The 13343-nt window shown below is 36.9% G+C and overlaps 1 protein-coding gene across 2 annotated transcripts in view; it reads left to right on the plus strand.

The window, feature by feature from the left end:
* LOC145694191 (uncharacterized) overlaps window positions 1-13343 on the plus strand; it is a 79086-nt gene that overhangs the window by 16704 nt on the left and 49039 nt on the right. For both annotated transcript variants that reach the window (XM_081770304.1, XM_081770303.1), the window contains exon 3: window positions 11925-12071. In XM_081770304.1, the coding sequence (XP_081626430.1) occupies window positions 11925-12071 (147 nt within the window). The remainder of the gene's footprint in view (window positions 1-11924; window positions 12072-13343) is intronic.

Genomic DNA, 13343 nt, shown 5'->3' on the forward strand with positions numbered 1-13343 from the left:
TATACTGTAATGTAAAATAATTATATACGTATAAAATCTGATCAGATGAAACAGAAAATACAAACAAATGCTATTTGTTTGTAATGTTTTTCATTTGTCTTTCAGCTGTTTTTAAATCCTTATTATAAGGCTTCGTGTTAGGTTAGCACCGTTAATATATAATAAGAATAATGTAATGTTCACCGAAGTCAAGTTGTTAATATTATATATATCTATATATATAATTTGATTAGATTTAGTGGAGAAAATATATATAATAGTTTTAGTAAGGATTTTTTGCTTATAATATACTTCTTGTTTCATTATTTTTTATTTGATTCCATGTCAGTAAGGCCTAGACAAAGAACGACGTGTACAAAAGGGGTCGTCCTCAATGCAATATTGTATATGAGTGGCTCCCAATCATGTTTACCTGGCACCCTCAATGCAAGCCCTTAATACTTCACACATTTCTTACCGCTTGTTGGTTACACGTACTTTTTCTTATCTTTTACCTGATTTTAGATACACCATTGAATTTTCAATTCGATAATAATAATAATAATAATAGTAATCTCAATATATTTATATTTCCTCTAGCAAGACTTCTGAATACCTTTGTGGTCCAATATTATTATTTACCAGCTGTATTCCTAATTAAACCACAGTTCGTATTCAAAAAATATTTTGCATTCCTACTTTTAATTTAACATATCTCTTATATCATTCGTAATATTTCTAATTAATGGGATGTTCTACCTTCTCTCGGCACAAATTTTTATATTGGACCTTATGGGGAGAACATGGCTACCGAATTTCCTCAGTTTCTAAGGAACTAGGTAACTCTAATGGGAAAGAAAAATTTTGCAGCATTGTACAGAAGTTCATTAACGGGTTGAAATACTTAAATTGTATATTTGCCTGCTAGTTTAGCAGAAATAAATTATTAAAAAATAAATAAATTAGTTTCTTTTTATACAAATTATAATATATCTAACTTTGGAACCAATTATGGTAGAAAGATCAACTTTTTTTGTTTTATTCCTTGAAAAGAAACGACTCTAATAGTTTTAATCACAACCATATCTGATGCGCCAATTAAAAAATAGTATTTTAATATAAGTATTAAAGTCCACCTGTCAAGAAGTTTGACGAGGGTAAGGCATCCGCGCCCACCCTTTTCTTCTGTTTTCGTCCCGAGAGATATGAAAGAACAGTTTTCACAGCAGGTGTCAATGCGAATGTAAACATCCTGCCCTCACCTTCAATAGCCCAAGTTCGGCCACTTTCTCTCTCTTTTTTTCTCTCTCTCTTCCGGGGAGGTGTTTCTACCCTGTAAGAAAAATATAGATATGTAGAGAAAATGGTGATCAATTATTTCTGATAGCCAGATAATAGACAAGCATTCTAAAATGCCTTCGAATTCCAAAAATGTATCGACCATAACTTTACCATCTGGTTATTTTCAGGAGGCAAAAGTTATATTATTATTATTATTATTATTATTATTATTATTATTATTATTATTATTATTTGGAATTAGAGTGCAAAGGCACGAAGATACAAATGGCTCCATTGGCTAAACATACACATAGCTGTCCCCATTCAGAACATCCCTTTGTGCGTTAGAAAACATGCTATAATAATGCGCCCCTCGCAAAAATCTAATTCAACTCTTATTGACCTCAGTAACGCTTACTAATAGCGTAAATGCTATAAATCAGGCATTTGCAAGTAGGAACAGGGATTGGCCGAATCACAGAAATCTTACTGTCGTCACGGGCTGTAAAGGGTAATATATGACATTTTCACAAGAAATAATTATCGGATAATTTAATAACGGACAAGTTCGCGGGCTGTATAAAAAACTCGGCGTGATTTTCAATAAATAAATAAATAAATAAATAAATAAATAAATAAATAAATAACAAAGAAAACGTGCATTTTTCAATTCCCATATCCTCGTCCTAAGAAGGCGCTTAGCGCAACGAGCCTAAACTTGAAATGCTTTGAAAGTTTGTTCTTTTTTGTGTATCCTGCTTCTTGTTTCAACTCCCTAGGACAATGATGATTTCAGGGGGGAATTCTCCCAAGAGCTACGAAATTCACCCTCGGGTGCTTGAGATCTTCGCAGAAATTTCTGTGGAGCACGCAATTTTTAGTCGCTTTCCCCCCTGTGCGTGGTGGCTCCGGAGGAAATGATATGAAATTAACACTGCTATAGGATAATTGGAGATTGGCTTACAGTGCTTAGTCTTAGCGAAGTAAGCACGAGAAACCAGAAATATCACAAAAAAACACGGCTTTTGCTCCGCTGTTCTCCCGTGAAAATGCACGGTTTACACAGAATACAGGTTGGATCTAACAGGGCTATCTAGAGAACGTGTTATAGAACATTTGGTGTGCAGTGTTGTCTGCGGACAAGAGGCAAAACCGTATTTTTCATTAAAAAATTGAGTATTTTAAATTTCCCTCGGCCCCTCAGGAGACGCTTCTTCAATGAGACCGTATCCTGCCTCTTTCTCCCATTCTCTAGGCTCTAGGCCAATTAGGACTGACAGGCATTTGAATAAGTCCATTACTTGGTTGCCTAGTAATTAGCCATCATATTGGCTGTCATATTGGATTTAGACAAATGTTCTCTCATGTTACCATGTAAAATATGTCTTGTGATGAAAGCTACCAGAAAAAGTAGGTTTCGTTTAGTCCTAAGGAAGTACGCTACATCCTAGACTAATGCGTGCATATACGCATTTGTAACTTTGTACAGTTAATCGTTAGACAACAGTGTTGGCAGGTTGTAAGGTTTCTAAGTGGCAATAAACAATGCCAGAGAGAGAGAGAGAGAGAGAGAGAGAGAGAGATTTACGTAGGGCGGCGGCCATATTGGAAAATAACGGCTACCAGGAAAACACCTTAAATTTGAAATATATTCCCAAGACATTATCTTAAAAAGAACTTAGGGGACATTTTTTTACGGACACCTATATATGGGGGCCAGGACTTTACATTGTCGGAATCCTGTGGGGGAACCCCTCTGTCCCCCTTCCCTTCGCCACTACTGTATGCTATAATATTTGTCCGGAAGGGAAAACATTCCGAAAATAACAGCGTTTTCTGATATATACTGTTCTTCCCGCGCACTCTAGAATGCATCTTGATGAACTTCCAGAGGTAACGGGGAAAAGAGGATACTTCACACCACATCGTCCAGTCTCTTAGTATGGAACCATTGAGGGAGACAAACTCTATAAAGCTAACAGTATTTGGCAACTGACAGGTAATCTCAGAAACTGGTCAAGAACCTGTTTCATTCAGACATCCACCCCCTTCCCCCTCCATTTCACCAACCCCCGCCCTTTCCGCGGCCAAGCTTAGAGTGGGGCGTGACATACCCTCGTCAAACTTTGACAGGTGGACTTTAATACTTATATTAAAATACTATTTTTTAATTGGCGCATCAGATATGGTTGTGATTAAAACTATTAGAGTCGTTTCTTTTCAAGGAATAAAACAAAAAAAGTTGATCTTTCTACCATAATTGGTTCCAAAGTTAGACATATTATAATTTGTATAAAAAGAAACTAATTTATTTATTTTTTAATAATTTATTTCTGCTAAACTAGCAGGCAAATATACAATTTAAGTATTTCAACCCGTTAATAAACTTCTGTACAATGCTGCAAAATTTTTCTTTCCCATTAGAGATACCTAGTTCCTTAGAAACTGAGGAAATTCGGTAGCCATGTTTTCCCCATAAGGTCCAATATAAAAATGTTTGTGCCGAGAAAAGGTAGATCATCCCGTTAAGAATGTAGTTTATTTCTGTCAGTAGCTTCTGCACTTCTGTTCTTCGAAATAACATCCCATCAATGTGGGTTTTCATCGCTCCAATAGTGATAATTTTTTCGGTTCACCAGACCATATAAGGTAAATATCACTTCATCAAAGAATACCGGAGGGAGGGGCATGGTGGTTCAGTGGTAGAACGCTTAGCTCTGGTGTGTAGGACTACTGGTTCGATTCCCGGCCAAGTAAGGTTGTGGTGGACAATATTGTATAGGTGAGTTTTCCCGGGGTACCCTCGTTTCCTTTTGATTTCACCCGTTCTTTCATCATCATTCACTTGCTTTAATCATCGTCATCCTAAAGGGCATAATGTGGGACGTTAAACTGACAGTCTGAAAGTTACCAGAGAATACCATGTCATTTACGACAATATTGCTGTCATCGATATTTCATATCATTACTTCGCAAAACTCAATGCGGTGATCAAAGTCGTCTCCCATTATTTCATGCACTAAACGCATTCTCCTAGGGTTTCAACTTATACCGCCTTATGCAGAGTCGTTTTGACGTATGATTAGCGTCATACTAAAGGTTTGACTACTGCAATTAACATATGTTAATTGAACTCTTTAGTATGGTACTAATCATACTTCAGAATGACTTTACATAAAGAGCATAGTGTACAAAAATTCATTGCGCTGAACTCTGGGAAACGCCTAGCTTGTTAGCAACTCTGGTTATCAATGAATGCGGAATTTCCACAAAAAGATTGTAAATTAAAAGAAACTGCCAAATTGCTACATTGTTTCGGCCTTCCTGATCCCATGCGGTACCTTTCTGCAAAACATTCAATGGTCTCTTAGGCAGTTGACTTCGAAATTGGGTTATGGTCGGAAAATGTAGCATTAAATAACTGTTGTACCTCTGTATATGATCTCTTCCTATCCTATAACCGGTGTCACGTCAGAAGGGCCCGAACAAAAGGGCGAGGACAGAAAGGCCTTAGTCAAAAGGGCTCCAGTCATAAGGGCCTGAGTCAAAAGGACCCTGGTCAGAAAGGCCCCGGTCAAAAGGGCCCCCTAACAAAAAGGCCCCATTTCAAGAAATCTGAGATAGTCTGCAAAACTTCAGAAGTATAAAAATACTTATTAAATGAAAAATATTACGTGGACATACCTGTTTATTTGTGTTGAAAGAACATACATGTGGAAAAAATATAGAGTTAGTAAAAATGTTACGACAGACCAGTAATAACGATACGCGTAGACGGAGGTAAAGTAAATGTTGCAGATGGTGGATTCTGCGATATTTGATATCACACAATATCTTTTGAATGGAAAGAGGTGGGTTTGACACACCAATTTAGGCTAGAATGTTCCCACAGATGAGAAGAAGAACTCATTTTTTAAAATCTATCTTCATTCGTTTGCGAGATAGGGTGCTACGTTTGACATTTGTATCTAGTAGACCAAAGTATCTGGACAGGCAAAGAGACACGTAGACGTAGAAAAGTAAAAGGTTGCAGGTTGATGCGAAAACTACACTGAGTGAGGGCGTGGACATAATGACAGCCATCCTAGATTCGCCATATTGGATATCACATAATATTTTTAAATGGAAAGGAGTATGTTTAGCACATCAATTTAGGATTGAATTTTCCTACAAACGAGAATATGATTCATTCTTTACCAATCCTCATTCTTTTACGAGGAAAGTGTGCTATGTTTGACATTAGTGTGTAGTAGACAAAAGTATCAGGACAATAAAATAATAATGTGGCGGAGGAAAAGCAAATGTTGCAAGTGTGTGTTGTTGCAAAAACTACATTGAATGGGGATGTGGACACTGTGGATCACATAAATATTCAGATATTATTAAAAAAGTACTATAAAATGTCCTCTAAAATTATTTTATTCCTCCAAGTTAATACAGTTAGTATTTAATAGCAAACACACAATGATTTATAACTTTCTTTAAGCATTTCGGCATCGTTGTTACAATTTTCCTGGTGTAGTGTGGGGAAATATTGTTCCAATCTGTATGTAATGCTTTTCTCAAACCTTCTTTCACCGTAACATGTATATATTGACCTTACGTTGCAATTCGCTCCAAAGATTCTCAATGGGATTAAAGCCGGTACTGTGTGGTGGGGTTTAGCGAACTTTTGGGCAGTTTTAAAGCAATCTTTTCTTTATAAAATATACTTTGTTTGGGATCAATATCTTGATAAAATTAGAAGTCCTTCTAAGAACGTTAAGATATATTTCTTCTGTATTTTAAAGCAGGCTGGAAGTTCCTGACATTTATTTCTGTATTTACTTGTCGAAACACTATTATTCTACCATCATATTCATGCAGGTTTAACTTAAATTCGTCGATATAAACATTCCCACCAGTTTTTGGGTTTATTTTCAAAAGCTCTAGAAAATTTAAGTATCTTATATTTCTTAATTTGGGTAATACATGGTTTCTTTCTAGCAATTCTACCATTATATCCTTCCCGTATTAACTATACATGGTACAATACACTCACCAGAAGAAACATCGTTATCACCCACTACTATTTGAACGACGTTGTTGAGCTCTACCAAATATTCGAAACTGCACATTAAAAGCATTCTATTGCTTTATAGTCGTAAAGTAACAATTAATCACAAATATACTTACTATTAAAATATGTTATACATACGTGGTAACTTCTCAATATTTTACAAACGTAAGCAAACGAACAGAAACGTTAAGAACACAATGAAGTACTATTTATTAGTTACCTGTCTAAATACTTTCTTCTACTAGAAACAAATGTCAAACTTAGCACACACTATCGCGTAAATGAATAGAGATCGGTCAAAAGTCGACTCAGTAAGGGATGCGCACGAGACGAGTCGAGACTGAATTTTCCTGGGAATATCCGAGTCGAGACAGCTCTTCCAATAGAAAAATGCACATTTTTCGAGTCGAGACATCACATTTACAGTACATTTTTGAGACGAGACAGCCTCAAATCTTGTCTCGTGCGCATCCCTAATTCAGATTATCGTTTGTAGCAAGATTCTAGCCTAAATTTGTGACACAAGTACCTTTGTCTATTTGAAAATATTTTATTGTATATAATATGCGGAATTCAAGTTGGGTGCCATGATCATTTAACGCAGTTTTAACACCAATACCAACCTGTAACATTTACTTTTCCTTTGTCCATTTGTCTCTTTGTTACTGCCCTGTCATGATACTTTTTTCTATTAGATACATATGTCAAACACCCTGTCTCAAACAAATGGTAATGTGTCAAAAATGAGTTCACCTTCACATTTGTGGAAATATAAAGCCTAAACTGAAGTGTAAGATCATAGCCTTTTCCATTAAAAAATGTACAATCCGCAATATAGTGTAATTCAAAATGGCTTCCACGGTGACCACACTCCAAGCCAATGCAGTTTTTGCAATAACACCAATTGCAACATTTGATTTTCCCCCGTCCACGCGTGTCGTTATTATTGTTCTGTCCCAATACTTTTGACTAATCCTGTATGGAGATCCACATGTATGTTCTTACACCAAAATTAAAGAAACGTTTTCAAGATAATATTATTCATATAATACGTATTTTTCTACTTTGATTCAGGGGCAGAAATTGAATTTTAGAACTAAGGGAACAGTCATTAATAGATAGTCTGATTGGGCTAGGTCTCGAGAATACAAACTTCGAGATATGATATGATATGATTTTCACTTTAGCATCCCTTTCAGCAGCGAGGCTGTATGAGATGTGGACCTACTGATTAACGTGGAATTCGAACCACATGAGATCCCGCCGAAAATCGAACCCGGGTCTTCCACGTCTACAAACTCAGAGAGACGCGGTTGAAAGCAAACTTTCATCGAGAAACGACTTAAGCGATAGGGATTGTTGCAGAACAAACAGCAACCAAACAAAATTAAGATCACCATTCAAGTTTCCTTTCTGTCTCTAATACCCACTGATATTCCCGGCCCTTTTGACCGGGGCCCTTTTGACGCGGGGCCCTTTTGACGCAAGGCCCTTTTGACGCAAGGCCCTTTTGACGCAAGGCCCTTTTGACGCGGGGCCCTTTTGACCCGGGCCCGTTTTGACGTGGGGCCCTTTTGACGCAGGGCCCTTTTGACGCGGGGCCCTTTTGACGCGGGGCCCTTTTGACGCAGGGCCCTTTTGACCGGGGCCCTTTTGACGCGGGGCCCTTTTGACCCGGGCCCTTTTGACGCGGGGCCGTTTTGACCGGGGCCCTTTTGACGCGGGGCCGTTTTGACTCGGGCCTTTCTGTCCTCGCCCTTTTGTCCGGGCCCTTCTGACATGGAATCGCACCGTGCATAGCGGTAGGAACCGGCATTGGTGAATCGCAGGAGTGTTTTTCTTTGATAGCGTCAAACCACATGTGAAAAACAGGACCCGGGAGACCTTTAACTTGTCCAGGAGACATTGCCATGCAGTATATTGACTGGACCTTGCACAGATTACACATTTCATTCCCTCGACAACCACCTCAGTGGAAGATTCTTCGCAAATAAGGGAGACCTGTGGTACTCTCACGGATTTCTTTTATCCGTAACAGAAGCTTTATCACCAGGTTATTGTGCAGCTGCAGGAAGGTTTTCAAAATGTATTGGCTGCTGATGGAGATTGCTTCGAAACCTAAGGGTACATACCGTCCACTGTGTTGCTGTTTATCATTGCTCTAGAACGGCAAGAACTTTTTGGTTACCTTGTTAGCTCACATGTAGTGTAACCATACACATTTTCACATGTTGAGATGTAGAGCCAATGTGTGATGCAATAAACATAAGAAAAATAGTTACTTTTCTATAAATTAAAGTTTTCAGTTACCTCCATGTCCTACCCACTTTGTGATTGTCACAATATTTATACTTAAATTTGTCTGACTTCTTTTTGTTACTAAACGCGTTCTTAGTTTCTAGTTCAGTGAAAATTCCGACACCTAATTTTCTATCATTCATACTTTGTTCCTTTTGCCCTTACTCCGGAGAAAAATTAGTTTTCTCAGTTATTAATTTTACTATTGTGCTTTTGTCACTTTTGGCATATTTTCTATATAATAATGCCTTTCGTGGCAGACTTGTTACTAAATTTTACACAATGATTGGTGTAAAAAGCTTTGCAGTATAACTCACTCTTTCTGTAAATTAAAGAATTTGGTTTCATTGTAAGTGATTAACATGGGATTAAATACTTTTCAAATTGTATACTAATTGATAAGTATATTTAACCCTTTCCGGATCCTGGCTTTTTGGGCCATTTTTTAGACTTTGTCAAGCAGCTACTGTATCGTCACTATTTATCCTAGGATCATGGTTCATACCTCATTCTCTTCAGAATAGAGCTGGCTTTCAAATGGTACAACTTGCGTGCTCATACCATATACCAGAAGCGGGAAAAAATGTCAAAGTGAAAATTTCGGAGAGAAAAATTTTTTTCTCGAACTTTGGCTCCCCCTGGACCCCCCCTATGTGATAGTAGCCATCTAAAAAATCTGATAAATAGCACATAGTATACTGAATGTGTGTGCCAGATTTCAAGTTTCTATCTTGAATAGTAAGGGCGGGAGAATTTTTATCAAAAATTCCCACAGTGCCCCAAAGTACCATAAAACACTATGATCTCAGGCAAAAAAATTCCTGAGACATCCCTAATTACCCTAGGGTCATGTTTCGACAATCATTCTCTTCAGAATAGAACTGCCTTTCAGGCGGTACCATTCATATGTCTCCATCATGTATCTAAGGCGGGAAATTCCTGAAAAAAGGGATTTTTTGGGGCAAAATTTCCCGTTTTTCAACTTTTTCCCCTCTGGACCCCCCTGTTTTTACGCAGAAATCGGAAAAAAACTTCTGGTAAATACTACTCGGTGGACTGAATGTTTGTGCAAAATTTCAATCTTCTACGTGAATAAATAGGCCCGCCAGAAAAAATTTCCCTACCATGCCCCACTTTTACCCTATACAGAAGTATATTTGGATAAAAATTCACTGAGACGGCCCTAATTAACCTAGAATAATAATTCGACCGTCGTTCTTTTCAGAATGGAACGGCCTTTCAGACGGTATGACTCGCGTGGTCCTATCATGTTTTTTTGGCGGGAAAATTAGGAAATACGGGATTTTTGGAGTAAAAAATCCCTATTTTTACCCTTTTGCCCCTCTATTTCCCCCCCTGTTTTAGCACTGACATCGGAACAAAAAATCTGGTAAATACTACTCGGTGGACTGAATGTTTGTGCAAAATTTCAATCTTCTACGTAGAAAAATAAGCCCGCCAAAAAATATTGAACATAGGCTTAAAAAATGAGAAGAGAAATTTTTGACTTATGACGTCATCACCACCTATGTCTGGACTCAGGACGGTCTGAAACCATATGTAATGTCTTCTACGAGGACTCTAGACTTGGAAAACAAAAAAAAAAAAACCGGACGAAAAAGCTCAAATAGAAGAGAAATAACGCAATGTACCATGAAAAGTGCATATGGTACAAATTGTACCATAGGATCCCGAAAGGGTTAATAGAGGATAGTTTGGTTCATTCTTTTCTCCGATGGTGCTCGAATAGTGGTTGGATGCGCTATACTCAAGGTAAATGCAAAGTATCGTAGTCTTAATGCCTGCATAATGCATTTTCTTGTTTGGTTACATGAAATATTTAGTCTTCTGACACTACAATTTATTGATATTATCGATCCTACATCCGAAAAGCTGTCAACTCGCAAGGCATCCATCTGGTAGTGTTTCTGAACATGAGCGTGGTTTCATTGTTTCTCATATTTTAACCTGAGCAAATGCACTGTTATTTTCAGATTTTCTATGGTTCTTTTTGATAGTGCTGCCATGGATGAGTTTCAATGTGGATAATATATAAAATGCATAGTCGTATTTGAATTCTAAATCTACAAGTAAAAAGACGTATAAAATTTAATAAATCTTTGAATATCCTGTAATTCTTTGCAGTTGGGTTCATTACGACTTGAGTTCGTCCTAATTTGATTGCTGGTATGAAACTAGTCGCAACTCTCGTAGGTTAGATTCCTTATTCCAGTGTTTCACGATGTCGAACTGTGATTCATAGTCATCTGATTTTTGGGTGTATTTGTAAAACTAACTTCTTTGCCTTCAACTTTGTACAATATGTAGCATAAACTGATTTCAAGGGATAGGTCAGGAAATTGTTTCCCCGGATCACTTTGATCTGAGTTATCAGCATTTTTGCAGTAGTACTTTCAATACACCTTCCCATATACTTGAGTTCTTCCCATATAGTAAACATACGCTGAAACACAGATAGAACATTTCAGAAACAAATCTTTCACAGTTCATTATGTTGAGCACATAATTAAAGGACTACTAAACATTACTTTTATACAGTTAACTTAATTTCGAACTTGGTGAGTATGGGAATGTAGTAAATTTTACTTTTGAGTAGAATATTACCTTATTCCAAAAACTTAGAAATTACTTCACTGATAGTAGCTCGTAAATATTAAATAGGATAAAGGTGCATGTGACTAAACATATTAAAAATTCTATTTAGGTATGAAAGTACTTGAAAGAAAATTATTAAAATGTTTGGTATTCGACACTGTCTTGTAGTTTTGTATAGTAATCTTAAGATTTTTCATCAAGGAATAAGCTTTAACCTGAATCTAATACTGCCAGATCCTAACTCTACACTGAGAAATGGTATTTAATGCTTCTATTAACACAAAATTTTATTAACTTTTTTTTTAAAATATCACTTTGAATTGGAAGCATAATTTAACCCTTTGCACTGAAATGAAGCACTAGCTCGTCATGGCCTCCTGGTGCCAGATCGCACAATGACGAGCTACACTCGTCATAAAATTTAAACTATTGTAGCATCACGTAGGGTTATTACATTGATGTTTTGAAAGTTATATAATAAACAATCTATAACACACTTTTATAACTTCAATTATCAGAATTGAGAAAATAAATCGTAGTGGAAGGGGTTAATGTTCTGCTTTAGTTTCACCTTAACCAAAGGAAGCAAGTCGTACAGTAATTTGCTGATTTATTTATTTATTTTAGACTTAAGTATTATACAAAAACGTAGTTATTTTGAAAGTGAATTTTTACTTCATGACTTTTCCAGCTGAAGATAAACAAAAGCGTTCTGTTCTCAAATATCTGGCGTCTCCTGTGCGATTTACTCACAAAGAACCAGAGAATAAAATTTCTTCGCCTTTCGATGTGGATATTGTGCAAAATGCGTTGTCACATTTGACTTCTAAGCCTAAAGGTAAGCAAGCCAGTAAATGATTTAAGACATTCTTAATCATTCTTGAATAACTTCTGCAGTTCTTTGCTGTTGGATTTAGTTATTAGTTTTAGCAATGCCCACTGTATTACTTTATCAAATGAAGGATTGATTTGGATAGAGAATCATGTAGCAAATTTTAAATTTTACAGGATTGGTTTCCTCTTTAGTCCAGTCTTTAACAATTTCTTAGTTTTGATTTGGATATGGGCTTATCCTTATTTTATCGTATACTTTAATAAGAGTTGTGTACACACGAGTTCATATCCAAAATTGTAATTTATGCAATAACTCGATTTGGAAAAATCTAGTCGCGAATGTGGCGACCCTATCCCACAGTTTTCAGAATTAATATCCACTGGTCCTTCGGGCTAAGATCAGGCTTACAGTAAAACTGCTACGGATGATCGCCTACATAACCAATCTGCCGCAGGAAAATGTTGCTGTGTAATATACCTTGGATAAAGTCGACCTAATTTTCTGTTGTAACCTTTTTCTGACAATTAACTACGATTTGGATAACACTACCCTGATCCTCTGTGACGTAGAAACTCATGGTTTATGATTTGGTTTCTGTCGAATTACCATTTTTATTTTGACTTGGTTGCAGTTCTTGGATCTGTTTGGTTGTCCTAGGGCCTTGAGTTTGGAGTAAAGCTTATATAGGTCATTTACCGTACTGGAAGTGATCTCTGACAGCGAAAGCTAGGAATCCACCATTGTATCTCTAAAGACATGCTTCTAACATGAGCCGGTGGGACGGTGCTCTTGAAAGTAACCATGGGTCGAAGATGAAAGTAGCGCTGACTCTTCACATATTGGACCTAGTCATCGCTCAGCTTGATATAGTAGGTAGTACCTGTCCACCTCGATGGTTCTCAGAATGATAAACTAGATTATAGTTACTTTCACAACATAGCACTGCATATCACCTTAAGATACAAATAATCAGAAAGCGAAATATAAAAAGATCGTGGAATGTGCCCCGATATTTAGTTATCAAAGATACAACAGAAGAAAATCGTTAAACTTTCACCTATTATACTTACAAATTTGGAACACGTTGCAACAACAACTTCACTGAGACATTCGCAAAACGCATACTTTTCTTATACTGACTGTTAAATGAGTTATTACCAAAAAGAAAGCATCGTTGTAGTCCCAATAAAAGTTGAAGCGCACAAACTGAATATAAGCAAATGAATGATTACTTGTTTTGAATTTGGAAGGTCGTCGGAAGCTGAGATCTAGAAT

The sequence above is a fragment of the Thermobia domestica genome, chromosome 9 (assembly GCF_964235325.1).
Source record: "Thermobia domestica chromosome 9, izTheDome1.hap1.1, whole genome shotgun sequence".
Classification (NCBI taxonomy): domain Eukaryota; kingdom Metazoa; phylum Arthropoda; class Insecta; order Zygentoma; family Lepismatidae; genus Thermobia; species Thermobia domestica.